Source organism: Lactuca sativa, chromosome 1, assembly GCF_002870075.4.
Source record: "Lactuca sativa cultivar Salinas chromosome 1, Lsat_Salinas_v11, whole genome shotgun sequence".
Lineage (NCBI taxonomy): Eukaryota > Viridiplantae > Streptophyta > Magnoliopsida > Asterales > Asteraceae > Lactuca > Lactuca sativa.
In genome coordinates this window covers 117,564,335-117,585,536 of record NC_056623.2, presented here as the reverse complement: position 1 = coordinate 117,585,536, position 21,202 = coordinate 117,564,335, and the positions used below count along the sequence as shown (strand labels likewise).

General features: G+C 41.5%; 1 protein-coding gene across 1 annotated transcript; it reads left to right on the top strand.

Annotated features, from left to right (window-relative positions):
- The first annotated feature begins 8,666 nt into the window (after nucleotides 1-8,666).
- LOC111898174 (uncharacterized) lies at nucleotides 8,667-10,052 on the top strand. The gene is made up of 3 exons (XM_023894096.1): nucleotides 8,667-8,887; nucleotides 9,005-9,257; nucleotides 9,375-10,052. The coding sequence occupies exons 1-3, from the start codon at nucleotides 8,667-8,669 to the stop codon at nucleotides 10,050-10,052; spliced, it is 1,152 nt and encodes a 383-aa protein (XP_023749864.1).
- The last annotated feature ends 11,150 nt before the right edge of the window (nucleotides 10,053-21,202 follow it).

Sequence of the window (21,202 nt, the reverse complement as noted above, 5' to 3'; positions counted from 1 at the left end):
ACGAGTTTCAAGAGAACATTTATGGCCCATTAAGGCCCATGAAGACAAGGTGAGGCATTCTAGACTCACTATGAACCAAAATGCTATAATTTAATGAATGTGGGTCCAATTAGAGCCCAAATGCGGTTCCTTGGCCCAAAATAATCAAATTGAGAGCTTATTGGCCCAATAGGCCCAATAAAAGGATCCTGGTCCAATTTGAGTTTGAACCGGGACATTAGGGTTACAAACCCACAGTTGAGTGTATGAAATGTATTGAATTACGTTTAGGGCTTTACGAATGAGTTTTGATTCGAATAGTAGTTTTTGAATGAGTTTTTATGTATATCATCAACTTAGAGTTACATGTTACAACAAAAGTTGATTACATATAGACAGAATTTCCTAGCCAAAATGCTAGTTGTGACACATTGATATCAAACGCTAGCTAGCACATACAATATACGCTTAACTGATCACCAATCAAAGCATCATCTTATACACTAGGATACAGGCCTAACAGGTCATCAAACATGGGATCATCCTATGCACTTGGATATAGATCTAACAGATCAATACACATAACATCATACAATAACCAGGATACAATCAAAAGGGACGGCCTTGGTGCCTTAGACCCTGTTGGTATAGTGAGAAGAACTTACCTCGCAAGTAGTGTTGAACCGATAAAATCAAATCCCAACTCATAGCTCCGAACTCAGCTGCCTGTAACAACCATATGATTAATTCCATCAAAATCCTAAATTACCAAAATACCCTCAGAAGTCAAACTTGGTCAACCATGGTTAAAGTCCAAGTCAATAGTCAAGGTCAACAGTCCATGTTGACCCAACTCAACGAATGCATCTCGCAATTCGTCAAGTTCTTTCAGTGTTCAGAAAACAAGGGAAAATCCTAGCCAACTCGCCAAGTTCACTGAATATCCAGAAAACGGGAAAACCCAATGTAACATCCCAAATTTCAAAAGTTTAAGTTAAGGGCTAAAACTATAAATTGAAGATGAGACTCGACGAGTAGGTATACTTACTCATCAAGTCGGAGCGGGTTTCCAGACGCGAATTAAGAGACCAACTTGCCGAGTCGGAAGATTGACTCGTTGAGTTGGTGCTGGAATGAGAAAAACCCTAATCTTCGGGGTTGCACCCTATTTAAAGGACTTAATGTCCTCCCCTCAGCTCCCTTAGCCCCCTTTGAGATCCAAAAGCCCTAGAATCGTGAGTGAGAGCCATTGGAAGCAAATTGGAGCATTGTTAAGTGTTTTGTGAAGAGATCTTGAAGATCAAGATCAAGGAGATGCGTGGAGATTCGGATTTATCTTCAGTAGGAGGACTTTTTGGAGGTAATGAATCGTTATCCTTGGCTTTCTCCTTTCTAGATCCATCTTTCATGGAGTTTTAGGGTTTCTTTGAAGATTATATGATGAGAACTTGGTGCACAAGTTAGATATGGAGTTGAAACTCCAGATTTGTGCTCTATCTGGATCAAAGATGCAGAAAGCCCTGTCAGTTGCTATGAAAAAGCCATTCCCCATGAGTTAGGTTCCTTTCTAGCTTGGTTTTTGGTATTATGGGACAAGAAGCACGTAATGGTAGCAACTTTATGTTGCTAATGGAATCTAGAAACCCAGATCTATTGTTTGGAGTAAAGGAGTAGCTCTGTGACTCGAGATTATGGGAATACACAAATGGACTCGGCGAGTCTGGGAGATAACCCGGCGAGTCGGAATAAGGATCAGACTTTGAGTCGCGTAGTAACTCGGCGAGTCGTATGGGTGACTCGGCGATTCATATGATGATGAGCTTGGACTCGGCGAGTTGGAAGAACAACTCGGTGAGTCTGTTGAAGATTGCCTTGGACTCGACGAGTCTATTCTTGGACTCGGCGAGTCTGGTCGCAGAACCTCAACCCTTCCTGGTTAAGGCACAAATCAGTGAGTTGAGTGGAGACTTAGTGAGTTGGACAGGATGGGACTCAGAGATCGTTGAACTCGACGAGTCTTGGGGTGACTCGGCGAGTTGAGTCGTATTTTGAAGAATTTTTGAGTTTAAGAATTCGGCGAGTCGAGTCAACTGCAAGGTTGACTTTGACCAAGACTTTGACTTTGACCAGAGTTGACTTAGTTTGGAACTAAGTGTTATATTGATATTAGTAGCTCGGGGAGCTAGAGGAGTAGCAGTTCAAAGAGTTGTCGGGCAGCAGCCAGAGGGTTATCAGCAAAGTTCAACAGTTCAGGTGAGTTTCCTTCCAGCAGGAACGGGTCTACGGCCACAATGCCGACCCGTCTAGTTAGCAGTAGTTTCCGGACTTCGGTCCGATGCAGTAGTTCAGTGTGCTTGATGTCTTTGTGATTCAAGCATGTTTTTGTGTTATGTGTTCCGGACTTCGGTCCGATGCAGTATGTAGTATATGTGTTCATGCTAGTTGATATGTTTATGCTATGTTATGTTCAGTTAGTCCGGAATCCAGTTCGATGCAGTTTCCGGACTTCGGTCCGATGCAAGGGGCAAGGCCCCAGTTAGTCTGGGCTTCGGCCCGATGCAGTTAGCCGAACTTCGGTCCGATGCAGGGGGCAAGGCCCCAGTGGGCAAGGCCCAGTATGTGCTTTATATGTTATTGTATGGTATGTGGTAGATTGGGGGAGCTCACTAAGCTTCGTGCTTACAGTTTTCAGTTTTGGTTTCAGGTACTCAGTTTTCAAAGGAGGAGCTCAGGAAGATTGTAGTGCACACACCATAGTTAGCGAGTCTGGGATGTTTTACTCTGATAATAAGAATATGTTTTGAATTAGCACTCTGATTTTATGTTATGATTTATGTATGGATTGACAATCGAGGTTTAAGTAATGTTTTTCAAAAAAAATTTAGTCATGATTTTTGGGACGTTTCAAGTTGGTATCAGAGCCTTGGTTTGAGGGATTCGGACACACTTTTGGGTGTGTCTGAACGCAAACTAAGGAAATGGTATGAGGTTTTCAAAAGAAAAACGCTTTCGAAAGAAATTTTTGAAAAAGAAACTTAAAAAGAAAAGAGTTTTAGAAAAATCAAAAAGAATTTTTAGGAAGAAAAGAACTTTGAAAAAGAGAAAAATGGGTGTGGTGCATGCAAACAACCGAGCTCAAGTAAGTACTCCCAAATTACCCATACAAGTTTATGTTATGATTATTGGTTTCAGTTTCAGTAGAACATCATGCTGCAATAGGACTAAGGATCTAAGAGGATGCCTTATGTGCATGCTATATGTGTTTTAGCTTTATGAGAATTGCATGCTAGTATTGAGTAGACAGTAGTAGGATAGCCTATTTAGGTTATGCCTGATAGTAGGAGCTTAGCATTGTATGATAATTCAGTTTTGCGTTATGAGAATAGATTTGCTTGAGTAGTTTCCTGTGTTCGAGTGTTGCTTCCTTTGTGCTTTGTAGGACTCTGAGTGATGGGAGTTAGCCATCAGGTGAATACGTCACGTCACATGTGATTAGGGTTGAATAATCTCAGAGTGCTGGATTTGGCCCTAATGCACAGCGCTTGTTTAAGTCTAACCGTTTTAGGGACGAGTCTTTTACTCGAAGGATTATCTGAGCCTCGTCACATGTGATAGTATTTAGATGATCGCTAATTGGCATTACAAGGAGGCCTTCAGCAGCTGAGGATTGGTTTGGGTTGAGTCAGAGATTTCCCCTAAGGCAAGCATAGGATGAGAGAAACAAAGATCAGTAGCAGTAGAAGGGACTTGGTTGAGTCCAGGCAGTTCTTGAAGAAAGTACGGATAGATGTGGAAGGTAGTATGGGCCCGTACTACTGAAAGCAGAGGATCCGTACTCGATTCAAGAGGGGCCAAGACGAAACCAGGGAATGGTGGAGTATGTATGAGATCCCTCAGTAGCAATGAGTATTCTGACAATTATTGTGATATGTTTGCAACATGGTGACATTGCACGAGATACCAGTTGGCAGTTCAGGTACCGAGGAGGGATCTGGCTCAAGCTCTAGAGCCGGACAGTTTGATGATCAGATGAGAGATGTCATTTCCGCAGAGATTATGCGCGACATCATTGATTAGACTCTTGTGATATTTGGTTCGGTTAGGGAGGCCATCGAGGAGCTTTTAGACAGTCGTATTGAGGCCCTTATGGCCAGGTAAATTTCAGGGCAGTTTGGGGCTCGTCTAGAGCCCAATTCTTATGGACCCTAGGGATTCATCAGGGAGGGGAATCCCATTTTCAGCTCTTGCCATCAGGGGTCAGGAGTGAGTGGGGCACCCTACCCCAGGAGAGTTCTCTGCATGATTGGGTTGTTGCGGAGGTCTCACGGGTCGTTCGCGAGGAGCTAACCGACATCGTTGAGAGGGTCACTGATAGGTTGACCAAGAAGCTCCAGAATCAGACGGCGGTTGATCAGCCGGTTGATGGGAACGATGGGGTAACGCAGGAGCGAGAGATTAACTGGGAGTCAGAAAGGAAGAGGAAACCGGATGAGGTTCAGTGGCCCACATGTAAAAGAACCAAAGGGCTAGGTTCGATATTGAGAGACTTCCCGGGCCGCAGCCGATGCGGTAAGTGTGGCAGGACGCACGGGGGTGCGTGTAGGAGTAGTAGAGGTGGAGATCCGGGCTGTTTTAAGTGCGGCCGGACTGGTCATTTTGTAACACCCAGAATCATAAAGACCAAGAAAGGAAAGGAAAACCCTAAGTCAAAGGGGTCAACTCGTCGAGTCCATAGGTGAACTCGACGAGTCGGAGCGGGATCCGGGTTATTGAATAAGTGACCGACTCGGCGAGTCCCTAAAACCGGGGGTTGTTCCCTATTTAAAGAACATTACATCCCCTCCTCAGCCTCTTTACTCCCCTCTTGAGATCCAAAAACCCTAAATCATGAGTGAGAGCCCTTGGAAGCAAATTGGAACCTTGATAAGGGGTTTTGTGAGGAGACATTGAAGATCAAGAAGCTTGGAGCAAGGGACTTTGCAGAGATTTGGATTATTCTTCATTGGGAGGTCATCTTTGAGGTAATAAGTTGTTGCTTTGGCTCTATTGCAATTAGAACTATCATATGTATGAAGAGTGGGGCATTTTTGGGCATGTTAAGGAACCAATTCGAGTTAGAAGTCCAGATCTGAGGTTGCTACTTCAGATCTAGGCTTGTCTTGGTCCAGGAACCCATAAATATCAGTCCTTGGGATGATTGTGAAGCATGTTTGTCCCAAACCCTAGCTCAAGAGTGTTTTAAGTCTATAGCTCCTTAGTTTCACATATAGTTTGCAACTTTACGTGAGGAATAGACTTTGGAAGAGTGGATCTATGAGTTGGAGCCCCTGCATGGCTCGAAAAGCTACTGTATGGATTAAGAACTGAAGCTACTCGGCGAGTCACATGGGTGGACTCGACGAGTTGTATGAAGATAGGCAGGGACTCGACGAGTTGGAAGAACAACTCGGTGAGTCTGTTGAAGATTTTCGTGGACTCGACGAGTCTGTTCTTGCACTCGACAAGTTGGATCGCAGAATCTCAACCTTTTCTGGTTAAGGATTAGATCGGTGAGTTGAGTGGTAACTCAGTGAGTTGGACGGGATGGGACTCAGAGATCATTGAACTCGACGAGTCTTGGGGTGACTCGGCGAGTTAGGTCGCATTATGAGAGTTCTGAGTATATGGACTCGACGAGTCAACAGGTTGACTCGGCGAGTAGAGTCAGTCAGGAAGATTGACTTTGACCAGGACTTTGACTTTGACCAGAGTTGACTTAGTTTGGCTTCTAGAGTTCATTTTGGAACTAAATGATAAATATATATTGATATTGGTAGCTCGAGGAGCTAGTGGAGCAGTGATTCAGAGAATTGTCGGACAACAGCCAGAGGGTTATCAGCAAAATTCAGCAGTGCAGGTGAGTTTTCCCTTTGTGTGAATGGGTCTACGGCCACAATGTCGGCCCATGTAGTTGTGAGTATGAAGACCTAGGGGTTAGCCCTAGGCAGTGTTTGTTAGTATGGTATTTAGAACCAAGGACCGATGTCGGGCGGGTGCCCACAGAATGGTTTGCATGATAGAGTATTGATATTTGCATATTTTGCCTCATAATAAGTATAGATTTTTATCATTTATTAGCTAATTTATTGCATATCATGGACAAAAGGTACTTAATAATGCTTGAATTGTGTTTTCAGTCCAAAAGTGAAGCTCGGAAGCGAAAGGAAGCAGGAGAAGCGGTTGGGAGCTCGGGAATTGAACAAAGAAGAAAACCACCAAAAACAACACCTACTCGGCGAGTAAGGTCAACTACTCGGCGAGTCCGATCGAAGAATCGAGAAGATAAAGACTCTGTGACTTATCGTATACGGGAATTAAGATATGAACTCGGCGAGTCGGCAATGGACTCGACGAGTCGTTTCGCATCTATAAAGATAACTTCTCAGATCGACATTCGACATTCTAAAATCTTTTTGGAGAGAATAGCTGCGATTGGAGAGTCAAAAGAACCCTAGAGAACGAAGATACAACCTAGAATTCAATTCCGAAGGAGATTTGAGGCAAATTCTCATCATTCTACTTAATCTTTGTTTTTCCATTATGGCTAGACAATTAGAATTCGTTTTATTGCTGTTAATTACCTCAATCATGAGCTAAAACTCTTAAACTTCTGTTTGGGGATACAATATTGATACTACGATTTGAGTTATGGTAGGATTAATTTAATATTGGTGATTTTGTTGATTCTAGCTTGTTAAAGAACCTTATGTGTGAATGATAACTATTTTTCTGTTAATAGAAAGATAATTAAGCTGCATGAACATCTCTTAGTTGTTAACCTCATATGTTTATGTGACCACTTTATCATATGTCTAGGATTAATGAACATGAAACTAGAATTAATAAGAAAAATAGGTAAATTCATGTGTGAGCTTGTGTGATGACCATCAACACGAGGTTAACTAAAGGACCAAATTAGTTAACTATTACAAGTCTAAATTAACCCGAATAAATAACCTAGTAATTTAATTAAATTAGACAACTGGCCACTGTTTGAGTTAGTTTGTTCTCTAAGGATTAGTGCAGCGAACGTGAATCTAATCACTTGAATCGGTAGCCAATAGAAGAATTAATCCATTGCACTATTACCATAATATCAACCATAGGATCAATTGAGTTGAACTAAACAAAAGTTCCCTTCGTTATTGCATTTAGTTGAATCTTTGTTTATCTAGTTCTTAGTTAATTGTTTAAGTTTCTAGTCTTGCAAAACTAGAGAAAACCCATTTTCTATTACTTGTTTTATTTAGATAATATTAGCATTTATTTTAATTGTTTACCGTTCCCTGTGTTCGATACCCTACTTGCTTCAACTATATTACTAATCGATAGGTACACTGCCTTTCGTGTGTTTATTTTGTGTCTAAGTTAGTAGGATTAAAACTAGTTTGTTTCACACACATCAAGTTTTTGGCGTCGTTGTCGGGGAATGGTTCTAAATTAGCATTAATTCCTAATTTTATCGATCCTTTGTGTAAGATTTCTCTTACACAAAGTTAATTCTTAGGTAATTTAGTAATTAGTATAAGTTTTAATAAAAATACGTAATTAGAAAGTTTTTCTGTTTTTGCCTTGAACTCGCCGAGTGCACTCGTGACAACTCGGCGAGTCCATCGCTGTTCACAGTTTTAATTTTAATTTTATTTTTGTTCTTTTTACGCGTTTTTCTTGTTTTGTTTACAGTTGTTTCATGACCCGAGGATCTGATACACCTCTGGTCCCTCCTCTCGAAGACCTGGAATTTGCATTAAGGAGGAGCAAAGGAAAAGCCGTTGGAGAATCCGTTTCTTCAAAGAATTCGCCACTAAAGAACCTCAAGTCCGTTTTCAGGAGCATCCAGCGCCTCTTTGACAATCGAAGACCTAATTAAAGAAGACACCGAGTACGAGACCGAGGAAGAAGAAGAACCTACATACGAGCACGAATCCGAGTTTGAGGACGATTTAGCTATCACGATGGATAATATCGATGAAGTCCCCATGGGGGAATGGAAGAAGAGAATGCACAATGACACTAGCCCGGGACTTGTGCAGCCCGCAATTCCTGCTACTGCTACTTTTGAGCTTAAGGGTCATATCCTCGCTCAACTCAAGGAGATTCCTTTCTATGGAAAAGACCACGAAGATGCCTACAAGCACTTGGATGAAGTAAATGATGTGACTGACTACTTCAATATACCAAATGTGCCACGCGAGACCCAGCTACTTCATATGCTTCCAGTCACATTCAAGGGTGCTGCAAAGGATTGGCTCAAGTCACTTCCTCCCGGGTCGGTCACCACATGGGCTAAGATGAAAGAGGAGTTCATAGACCACTTTTGTCTGCCTTCCAAAATAACCAAGTTGAAGAAATCCATTGCCAACTTCGAGCAACAACCCGGAGAGTCTATTTATGAGGTGTGGGAAAGGTACAAAGGTCTTCTCAGAAATTGACCACACCATGACCTTAATAACCAACAAGAGGTCTCCATCTTCTATGATGGAGTCAACGTCACCACAAGGCAATTGCTCCACTCGCAAGGCCCACTCACAAAGAAGGCACCCCCAGTAATCAAGGAATTAATTGAAGAATTCTCTAAGCATTCTAGAGAATACCACAACCCAATAAATGAAGTAAGTCGGGGGGTAGTGAACTCGGCCAATGATGGCATGGCGGTGATGATGGCTAAGCTCGATAGTTTAGATAGATGGATGACAAAAATGGATCAAACAATCCATGCTATTGGAGTTGGATGTGAGAACTGTAGAGGGCCTCATCTCACAAAGGATTGTGACTTGGATGAAAATGGAAACAAGAAAGCTCAAGTGTTCTACTTAAGCGGCGATCGATACGACGAGAAATGGCGGAAACCAAAGAAAGAATGGCTCCCGTATGAAGAATACAAAAAGGCGAAGGATGAGAAATACAAGCAGAAGGAGAGGGGTTTTTATCAAAAGGAAGAACCGGTTATGGAAAATAAAGCCGATTTAGAAGAAATGTTCACTAGATTTATAGCCGCGTCCGAAAAAAGACACAATGATCATGATGCTGCAATACAAGAGACCAGAGATATGCTTAGGACTCAGCAAGCATCTATTCTCAACATTGAGAAACAGCTAGGACAACTTGAACATCAAGTGAACGAGAGAAGACCGGGTCAACTTCCAAGTAAACCCGAGAATAATCCGAGAATGGAGAATGTGAATGCTGTGACCTCCAGCTATGGAGAAATTTTCACCCATGCACAGAAGATCTCCAAGGTGCATACAGAAAAGACAGAAGAGTCGGGTCCAGCTAAACCCGACCAGACTCGCCGAGTCCCTCTAATGGACTCGACGAGTCCATGCCCCGATGACAAATATGTTGTTTCCTTATAGCCTTACAACCCTCCTCTTCCATTCCCAATCAGGGTCATACCTGCTGAAAAGATTAAAGCATACAGAGCTTTCATGGAGCATGTTAGAGCCCTTCAAGTCAACATTCCATTTGTGGAAACAATGCTTCAAACACCCAAGTATTTTAACTTGATAAAGGGCTTCTTTGCTGCTAGAAAAGATTTAGCTAAAGTCGCGGAGATAGTAATGAGTGAGCTACCAGAAAAGAAGGGCGATCCGGGAAGCATCATAATTCCTTGTCAATTTGTAAATGTACTTGCTACTCAAGCGTTGACCGATTTGGGTGCAAGTATTAACTTAATGCCCTTTTCTTTCTTCAAGAAGCTAAATTTACCGGAGCCAAGGCCTGTGAATATGAAGATCCATTTAGCGGATAAGACAATTATTAGTCCAAGAGGTGTTTGTGAAGACCTCCTCATTAAGGTTGATAAATTTATATTCCCCGTGGACTTTGTGGTACTTGATATGGAAGAAGACCCCGAAATTCCAATTAATTTGGGGAGATCATTTTTGAATACCGCATGTGCGCTGATAGATGTATGCGAGTCCACACTAACATTGAGGGTAGGAGATGAGTCAGCAGTGTTTAAAGCTTTACCAGAGATCAAGCAAGAAGAAGGAGGAAAAGAAGAAGTCTCATTCATTAATTTGGATGATTAAATTCTACAAAAAGAACTTGCACTCTTGCAAGAAGAAGATCCAAGTAAGTTTTTGCTATCTTCTGAAGGAATTGATGATGTTGACAAAGACTTGGAGGAGATAGAGAAGCTGCTGAAAGGGACTGATTCAGAAAACACAGTGGGATGTGAGGAATACGATCCGACTCGCCGAGTCACTTTCATGGACTCGACGAGTCCATTCGAAAAGCTCAGTAACTTGGACAATTTTGATTTGCTTATTACCAGCTCCCTGTATGTTATGGACATGAAGATTTTCCCTAATTCTCTAGAAGATCAAGCAGCAGAAGAAGGAATGGATGGTGATTTTCAACACGTTCATGTAGCATGCCTCGATACAATAATGCAAGATGATGAAGACAATCCACTTGGAGAGGAGGCAAGCTTTGGAGAAGAGGAAAATGCAAGAGTTAGGAGAGATGATGTTGATCACCCATTCATTAACAGACCTCGAGCCTGAGTTATCACCAACTATGAAGTGATGAAGTTTAAAGAAGAAGGGGTGCAAGAGAAGGTGCAAAAGAATGGGAAAAGAAGAAGAAGATGAGGAAAAGGGAAATTCATGCAGCTGAAGATGATGTTATAAGGAAAAAGAGAGAAGCATTAAGACGGGCTTACAAGAAGAAAATACACGCTTAAAAGACAAAGTATAAACAACAAAAGATTAGGCGTGCATTCCCGATGCAGGAAAATGAAGAAACGTAGATGGGAAGGAGTCCAGCTAACGACTCCTTAAAAAGAAGCGCTTGGCGGGAGGCAACCTGTTATTAGAGTTTGATTTCTTTTATCTTTCTTATTTTTTAGTTTTGTTTGATTTTTGTTTTTAGGATTTCATTATAGTCTTCTAAATCATCAGACATGACTGCTTGAGAGTGCGTATGAACTAAGTGTGGGGTGGAATGATTTTTTTTATGACAAAATGATATCAATTTTTGAATTTTTTGCAATTGACTCGCCGAGTCTAACCTTGACTCGACGAGTCACTTCAGATCTCAGATAAGTTTACATTCGCGACCAGACTCGCCGAGTCTGACCCCGACTCGACGAGTCGATTTTTTTTACAAAGAAATTTTAATTAATTTTTACATCTGGTAAAACTAGGGTTTTTAACCCTAATGAGATCACATTCCCCCCCCCTTACTCGACGTGCGCCTCCCTTGTTCTCTCTCTCAAGCATTCATCAAGTTCTACACTCTTTCTTAAAAATTCTTGAATTCTATCAACAAAGGTACTTAATTTCTTCCATAATTCTATTAAAGTCATGATTTTTAGATGATCTAGGGTGTCAATTTCATAGAATACCCGATTTTGACGTTTAGTGGATTTTCAGGGTTTTGATTTAGTATTAATTATGTTGTTTTGGATGGTTATTTTTACTCTAATACATCTTAGGAACATCCATGGACAAAACCCTTGAAAAAAATTTCAAGTTTTATGGTCGAGTTTCGATCGACCCGTCGATTGACTCGCGCAGTTCATACGACTCGCCGAGTCGTTCATGGACTCGACGAGTCCAGTCAGGGACCCAGATGGAATCTGTTTTGATGATTTTCTGTGTTCTCTGGGTTGTGTGTTCTTTGTTTTACAGGTAAAATGTTTTCAAGAGGGCAGAGCTCAAATGGACACCAAGGGGCTTTTCCTTGGTTGAATTTCCCTCCGATTGAATATGCTTCAACGATGACAAGATGGAAGAAGAAGCTGGCTGAGGTCAGGAAGAAGGAGGTTTATGTACCTAATAGGGTTGATTGGTATTGGTTGAAGAATATCCGGTATGAAGAAGATTTGGCACCTTACCTTTTGAAGGAGTTTACTTACGATGGGGAGACAATGAATTGTGACGAATGGAGCCGAGTTTTCAGAATTCAAGAGTCGGTGTATCGAGAACTCTACTGGGAATTTTTCTCCACGGTGTCTTTCCGAGGAGGAGATGATTGCTAACACCCCGCGAGTTTTAGTTTTTGCCTTGGGGGCGAATTCCGTCAATGTACGGTCATTGATCTTGCATGTCGGTTAGGGATTTACGACCAACCATTGGTCACTACTGCTATCTTTCGCGCCTTCTTGGAACAATATCATAAGGTGTTCCCCGATGGTGTTACAAGTACGGGTTGGTGGAATACAATCACCAACAAGTTATACATTCTGAAGTCGGCCCAAGAAGGGAGTATTAGGCCACCCACACATCGTCTCATTCATCGCCTTATCTCCACCACCATCAATCAAAGGAAGGACGACGACAAGGTGTCCAACCTTGACGTATTTTATTTATGGAGTATCATCACGCCCGACACCTTCTGCAACATTTCATGGTGTTTGGCCTCTTATTTGTCGGAGGGCGCGGTCAAGGATCGCAAAACCTTCAAAATTAATGGTGGCATGTTCGTGACTCGGCTAGCCAACTCATATGGGTTGATGACCCGCGGTGCATTGGAATTTGATGACAATGATTCCTACCCCTCCCTTTAATCCCATTCTGTTACAGAGGGCGAGAATTATTGAAGATTATGGCGGTGGTCATTATGCTATCCCGCATGATGATCCGGTGGTTGGTCCCGAGGCACCGGGAAGGAGGGTTAGATCGAGACGTGAGCGGGAGGTGGAGGAGGAACCGCCGGTGATTCCGGTGGACAATGATGAAGTACCAATGGATTGGTACAATGTTGAGATGAGGCGGTTACAAGATCAAATGGCGAGGGGTATCAATTTTAGCAATGAATCCCACGTGCGGCTTTTTGACCATTTCCATATTCCACACATTGATGGGGGTAACTTCCCCTACATACCATCTTGGGATGAGATCATTAATGCAAGGCGGAGTGGAGCCGGTGGAAGCGGGGGAGCTCATGGCCATGACGAGGAAGAAGATGATTAGTTTTTTTTATGTTTAATGGATAAAATTTTCAATTTATTTTTGTTTTGTTTGGTGTGTTTGAATTTTTAGTTAAGACTTTTATTTTTATGATTGATGTTTTATTTGCCTTGATTCTTTTCAGATTTTGGATTAGGAATGCTTGCATAAAGGGTTTAGAGTTTGAGAGAGAAAGGAAAGGAAAAAAGAGTGGAAAAGAGTCAAGAAAGGGCGGACTTTAGAGTTAAGGTGTCAAGTCCGGTCCTAAGGGAAATGAGTAAATAATTCTAGAGGTTATGGGAAGTTCTTGAAATTTATCAAAAGCTGGAACAAGTGCAGAATGTGAATTTTTCCACCCAGCGGTCGACTCGCCGAGTGCAATTAACAGACTCGACGAGTCGCTTTATATTTTCAGACTTTTGAGGCTTTCCGAGACTATACTCGACGGGTCATTTATATAACTCGACGAGTCACTCATTTTTATACCAAGAAGACTGCTGATTCGATGCTGTTGTACATACCACTTGACCACTTATTCATCCCAATCAATTCCTTAAGATTTTACACTATTTTCCCTGCATATTTAGAGCTGCCCACATGTGATTTGATGCCCAAGACGTGGATGAGTTGTTTCCATGTCTAAAGTCAATTGAAGATGGAGTTGAAGAAAAGAGATATCGACCTAGCGACTGCTACCCCAGGGGAGTTTGTTCTAATTCTCTCTACATTTCATGTTTGTTATTTTTCATGCATAACATGCAATGAGGACATTGCATAAATTAAGTGTGGGGTAGGGGGTTGATGTCATTTTAGTAAATGTAGGATCCTAATGTCCTAATTTAGGGTTAATTTTTAAAAATTTTGCATACCAAAAATATGACTTAGGAATTAATTTAGAAAATTTTGGTAAAAAGTAATTAGGATTCCATGTTAGAATTGTGTTGATGATTGCATGAAGACCCAAATGTTTAGTTGAGCCTATATACGTTCTAGTGCATTTGTGGCTTCCTTATTCCAGTGAAATCATGGGACAAAAACACGACCTTGCTTAGCCCGAAGGATGCAATATGTTTAGCATCATGTACTAGAAATGTATCCAGGAAAATTATTATCGTTAACCAATAAAGGTTGAAGTTGAACGCCCCTGCTTAAGCATGTAGGATTTTGAGTGAAAAAAGTTAGGTACATGCAAAAAAAAGATAGAGAGAATTGCAAGAAAAGTTTGAAGAATTTTTGAGCAACTAAAGTGAAGATCAAAAGATCAAAATTCCAAGAGTTCAAAAATTGAAGATACCAAAAATCAAATCAAACAAGGTGGTGAATTCACAAGAATCAAAGAGCAAATTATCAAGAAAGTGAAGAATTCCAAAGAGCTCCATAGTGGTATCATAAATTGTAATTCTAGATTATGTATGCGTGGGTTGCTCAACCAAAAATACCTTGAGGATAAGAGGTTTTCTGTGGATGGATTCGGAGGGATGCATAAAATGAGCATTGTTCGGGATAAGTGGGCGAATGTTTATGAGGATTGTGAGTATTTGGAGTATGGGGGTCCTTAGGAAAAATTTTAGACTCAAATGCATGCGTTGCGGTCTTGGCATAATGGTTGGGTTAGATTGGAGTGGTTATATGTGATTCTAATGTGCTAAAATTCAGTTTTGCTTGGGGGCAAGCAAAAGTCAAGTGTGGGGTATTTTGATATTTGCATATTTAGCCTCATAATAAGTATAGATTTTTATCATTTATTAGCTAATTTATCGCATATCATGGACAAAAGGTACTTAATAATTCTTGAATTGTGTTTTCAGTTCAAAAGTGAAGCTCAGAAGCAGAAGGAAGCGGGAGAAGCGGTTGGGAGCTCGGGAATTGAACAAAGAAGAAAACCACCAAAAACAACACCTACTCGACGAGTAAGGTTGACTACTCGGCGAGTCCGATTGATAGGTGCATTTCATGCACCTTTTTTGCATGTTTATTTCCGTCTTTTTATAGCATTCTACTTCATAATTCTTGCATTTAGTTGATTATTAGGGTAATTGCATATTTCATTAAGAATGCCTGGTACTTCACTATTTTTGATTTATTTTGCAGGCATTATGGAGCATGGAATGTGGAGCTTGGATGCGTGGATGCTTGGAGCATAGAGCTTTGGAAAATGAAGAGAAGATGAACCGGTCATTCCATGGTAGAAAACATGAAGATGGAACCCGAGTCATTGCGCATTATTATCATAGCAAAAGGACTATGTTTGAAATGCGATTATTGTCAAACCGACATGGGTCGTGTTTGTCCTTTGTCATCTTATATTTGAGCAACATGACTTGTGGTGAAGCTAAATTGAAGATGGAGCCAACAGTGAAGACGTTTTGGAATTTTAGCAAAAAGCATGGGCCATGCCAAAAACACATGGGCAAAAGGCATGGCCATGCCAAAAATGCATGGCCTTATGGCAAGTCACGTGAACTTTAATAAAAGAGGAGGAGACGTCATTTTGAAGGTAGAGAACGGTTTTGGGAGCAGTTTGGGCGATCTTGGGTGATTTTGGGGAGAATTCTTGGAGCTTTTGAGAAGACCTAATCATTGCAAACACTTGGATTTCATTTTTTGTAAGGATTAAACATTCCAATTCCATATTTATTCTTGTTTGATTTGTTCTTAGCCATGTGTGGCTAAGAAACCCTAGTTTCTAGTTCTTGTTCAAAACATGTTGATTGCTTGACTTGAAGCATATGATTTGATGTTTTATTTGTGATTCTATTCTAGTGATTATGTTTTTGTTTAAACTAGAACCCTTAAATTTGATTGGCCACTTTCATGAATTGAATTTTTGTGCAGTTAATTAACTTTTAGGGCACCTAATCGTTCTATTAAGTTAATAATTGGTAACAAACAATAAGTTTTCTTATTGTAAAACATATATCACATGTTTTCACACTTCCGAGCGTATGAGAAGAAATGAACATTGTTGGGAAGCTTGTACAAAACTTAATGCAGTTTTTCAATACAATCTAAGAGCGTGTTTAGGTTGAATTAGTGAAGCTAGGTCTAGTCAAAGAGCATATTTTGGTTAGATAATTTGGCAAGCAAGAGGTATTAGAGCATGTTAATATCTTTCAGTACCAACTTAGAATAGTAATCACAAATTACATCAAGTCATAATCAGGTTAAATGACAACATTGAGAACTAGAACTGGAAGCACTTTTACAACTTGTTTATAAATCTATTTCATTTTCTGCATGTTTCAAAGTTGACTGTTATTTCTTTTATTATTTTACTTTTGCAAACAAAACCCCCATCTGTGACCAAAGTACCTTGTGCAAAAAGGTATGGACTTTTATCCTGTGTCTCTATGGTTCGACCCTGCTTTCTTGTACTACTTTTTGTGCATTAAAGCAGTGTATCTGGAGTCTGTTGTACCCTTTTATTTGTTGGCTCTGACATGCCTAACAACGATCGAAGAATCGAGAAGATAGAGCTCCGTGACTTATCGTATACGGGAATTAAGATATGAACTCGGCGAGTCGGCAATGGACTCGACAAGTTGTTTCGCATCTATAAAGATAACTTCTCAGATCGACATTCGACATTCTAAAACCTTTCTGGAGAGAATAGCTGCGATTGGAGAGTCAAAAGAACCCTAGAGAACGAAGATACAACCTAGAATTCAATTCTGAAGGAGATTTGAGGCAAATTCTCATCGTTCTACTTAATCTTTTATTTTCCATTATGGCTAGACAATTAGAATTCATTTTATTGTTGTTAATTACCTCAATCATGAGCTAAAACTCTTAAACTTCTGTTTGGGGATACAATATTGATACTATGATTTGAGTTATGGTAGGATTAATTTAATATTGGTGATTTTGTTGATTCTAGCTTGTTAAAGAACCTTATGTGTGAATGATAACTATTTTTCTGTTAATAGGAAGATAATTAAGCTGCGTGAACATCTCTTAGTTGTTAACCTCATATGTTTATGTGACCACTTTATCATATGTCTAGGATTAATGAACATGAAACTAGAATTAATAAGAAAAATAGGTAAATTCATGTGTGAGCTTGTGTGATGACCATCAACAAGAGGTTACTAAAGGACCAAATTAGTTAACTATTACAAGTCTAAATTAACCCGAATAAATAACCTAGTGAATTAAATTAAATTAGACAACTGGCCACTGTTTGAGTTAGTTTGTTCTCTAAGGATTAGTGCAGCGAACGTGAATCTAATCACTTGAATCGGTAGCCAATAGAAAAATTAATCCATTGCACTATTACCATAATATCAACCATAGGATCAACTGAGTTGAACTAAACAGAAGTTCCCTTCCTTATTGAATTTAGTTGAATCTTTGTTTATCTAGTTCTTAGTTAATTGTTTAAGTTTCTAGTCTTGCAAAACTAGAGAAAACCCATTTTCTATTACTTGTTTTATTTAGATAATATTAGCATTTATTTTAATTGTTTACCGTTCCCTGTGTTCGATACCCTACTTGCTTGAACTATATTACTAATCGATAGGTACACTGCCTTTCGTGTGTTTATTTTGTGTCTAAGTTAGTAGGATTAAAACTAGTTTGTTTCACACACATCAAGTATAATTGTTATCTGTGTGATACATGTATGAGCCTGGTAAGGAGGTGAGTGTGGGCGAGGTCCCGTATCTTACCAATAGAAGAGTATGGACGGTGTTCCATATCTCATTAGCAGCAGATCATGGGCGAGGCCCAAGATAGGAATGAAGTGAGTGTGCGCGGGGACCGTATCTCACTTACAGCAGGAGCTTGGACGGGGTTCCATGACTCACTAGTAATAGGATATGGGCGGGGCCCAAGTTAGGCGAGGCCTTAGAACAGGATTACAGTAGGGTAGGTTCAGTTATGTGTTATATGTTATTTTGTATTATGTGGTTAGCTGGCGGTGCCTAGAGTCAGGAGGGGCCTAAGAGAAACATATATGTATCCAAGTGGGGCTCGAAGCCAGGCGGAGCCTGGAGCGGCGGGGCCGTTGTAGCGGGCGGGGTCGTTGTAGCGGGCGAGGCCCGAGGTAGTGGGCGAGGCCCAAAGTAGCGGGCATGGCCCAGTATCTGCAGTATGTGATTATGCAGGGTATGTGGTAGGTTGGGGAACTCACTAAGCTTCGTGCTTACGGTTTTCAGTTTTGGTTTCAGGTACTTCCAGGAGCGGAGGGAAGAGCTTGGGGTGATCACATGGCACACACTATTGATTAGACAGCATGGGATGTTTTACTCTGATAATAAGAAAGTGTTTTGATTTGATATTTTGACAATTGTTATGATATTTTGAGATACACGATTTATGATTTATATACGATGTTCGATGACTATGGTTTTATTATTAAATTAAAACGAATTTTTTAGTCATGATTTCTGGGATGTTACAAGTTGGTATCAGAGCCTTGGATTGAGGGATTCGGACATACTCTCGGGTGTGTCTGAACTCAAACTAAGGAATTGGTATAGAAGTTTTCAAAATGAAAAGACGGTTATGTAAAAAGAGTTTTGAGAAAGGAAACAGTTTTAGAAAAGCGAAAAGAATTCAGAAAGAAAAGAACTTTGATAAGAGAAAAGGGTGTGGTGCATGCAATCAGCCGAGCTCAAGTAAGTACCCCAAAATACCCATACAAGTTTATGTTATGATTATCAGTTAGTAGAACAACATGCTAGATTAGGACTAAGGATCTGGGGAGGATGCCTTATGTGCCTGTTATATGTGCTTTTGAGCTGCATGATAGTTCTGGTTCAACAGTAGTAGGGTAGCCTGTTTAGGCTATGCCTGAGTATATGAGATTATGTTGCATGCTAGTACAAATTCTTGATATGGGATTATGATTGCTTGAGTATGTTATGGTTAGATTTTTTTCCCTTGTCTGAATCTTGCTTGCTTTGTGCATTGTGGGATTCTGAGTGATGGGAGTTAGCCATTAGGTGAATACGTCACGTCACATGTGATCAGGGTTGAATAATCTCAGAGTGTTGGAATTTGTCCCTATTACGCAGGTCTCGTCTGAGACTAACCGTTTTAGGGACGAGAAGGATTATTTGAACCTCGTCACATGTGATGGTATTCAGGTGATGGATAATTGGCATTACAAGGAGGCCTTCAACAGCTTAGGGCTGGTTTGGGTTGAGTCAGAGGTTTCCCTAGGCTAAGCCTAGGATGAGTTAGTGCTGGGAGCAGTAGTAGTAGTAGTAGTGAAAGGGACCTGGTGGAGTCGAAGCAGTTCTTGAGGAAAGTATGGATAGATGTGGAAGGTAGTATGGGTCCGTACTACTGAAAGCAGAGGATCCGTACTAGATTCGGGAAAGGCCGAGATGAGACCGAGAAACTTGTAGTGTGTGTGTGTGTGTATGATCCCTCAGCAGTGTTGTGTATTCTAATAGTTGTTGTGATATGTTTTCAGCATGGTGACATTACGTGAGAGACCAGCGGGCGGCTCAGGCACCGGAGAGGGATCAGGTTCAGGTTTAGGGGCCGAGCAGCTCGAGGAGCGTATGAGAGAGTTTGTTTCAGCAGAGGTTACGCGCAACATACTAGATCAGATTCCTGTGATCTTTGGCATGATCAAGGAGGGTATACTGGAGATCTTGGATGAGAGGTTGGGAGCCTTCCGTACCGAGATGATGGATTTTATGGGAGCGCGTACTTTGACATTCCGAGAGTTTAGAGCTTGCAGAGCACTAGATTATCATGGGGCTAGGAACCCCATTGTGAGCAGCAGATGGTTGGCTGATGTCTCCAATGCATTATGCACGAGCCGGTGTCCCAAGGGGGACAAGGTCAGACTCGCCTCCTGTCTTCTGAAGGATAGAGCGAGGGATTGGTGGGAGGATATTGTTCATGCCCTAAGAGATGATGCCGCGTTGGATGCGATGACATGGGTGATTTCTCGGTCAGGTTCAGGGCTGAGTTCTCACCGACTATTGAGGTGCAGCAGTTGGCACGGGAGTTTCAGGATTTGACGCAGACTACTGAGACTGTGGCGAAGATCACCGCCAAGTTCAGGGAGAGGGCCCTTCTTGTTCCGCAGTATGTCGTGGATGAGGAGATGAAGAAGGCCCAATATCACGAGATGTTGACGGATGACATCCGACAGTTTGTGAGCAAGTCCAGTTGTAAAACGTTGGAGGATATGATCACACGAGCTAGAGAGAGGGAGATTGATTTGGAACAGATCCGGAAGAAGAAGTCGGATGAGATTCAGACAGCCGCAGGTTCGGGCAAAAGGCCCAAGGGGTACGATTCGAGATCGAGGGATTACCAGAGCCGCAGCCGATGCGGAAGCTGTGGCAGGACGCACAAGGGTGCGTGTAGGAGTGGTAGTGGTGGAGATTCAGGCTGCTTCAAGTGCGGCCGTACTGGTCATTTTGGCAGAGATTGTACTGCTACCACGATACATGGATCATACCTGATATGTTTTCACTGCAGTCAGAGGGGCCACAAGAAGGCCCAGTGCCCCAGTTTGCTTTCGGCAGGACGGGTGATAGCACCTTCCCCTGAAACTCTAAGGATCACATACGGTCGTCAGGGTCGAGCTGAGGCGCCTGCGGTAGGAGGCAGGGCTTTTCAGATGACTACCATGGAGACACGAGCAGTGCCGGACGTTGCAGGTGTGTGTCCTTCGCTTCTCTGTTAATTTTCTTTTATTCTTGATTATATTGTTCTGGTTTTGCATCGTTATTGGTATAAGTATTTCAGAATTGTGTGGCTTGCTTGTGATTTAGTTATATGCCATCTGCATGCCTTGGATATTAGAATGGTAGTTAGGGGTTGTGCCCTATTGGAGCAAGTTACCTAGGATGCAGCAACTATAGAATGCCTATGTGGAACTCTGTGGTGATCTGCTGGATTCAGGAATGTGTTATTGAGAGATGGATTGGTTAGATCCCTAGTTGTGGCAAGCTTGGGTTTTCAGCAGTTTGATTGCGGTATAGTAGAGAAGATTGGGAATTCTTCTCAAGCCATGAGCAGCAAGGTATAAGCAGGATCAAAGTGGGGGAGAACCCTCCGAGTGTACAAGAGTAAGAGCACGCAGATCCAGAATGAGCACACGACCTCTGTGAAGGAAAGGAAGTAATAGCAGCGACTGATGAATTAAGGAGTTCAGGGTTGGGAGTTTGAGAAACTTCCTAACAGTTAGTTTGTGTAATCGAGATGGTTAGTAACTGGTTGGGAATTCAGGTTGGAGAATAGCCTATAGGACTCGAGGGAGTCGGAATGAGGATCTTGAGAACGGTTAGTATAGGATGCTTTCATGTTAGTAGTCA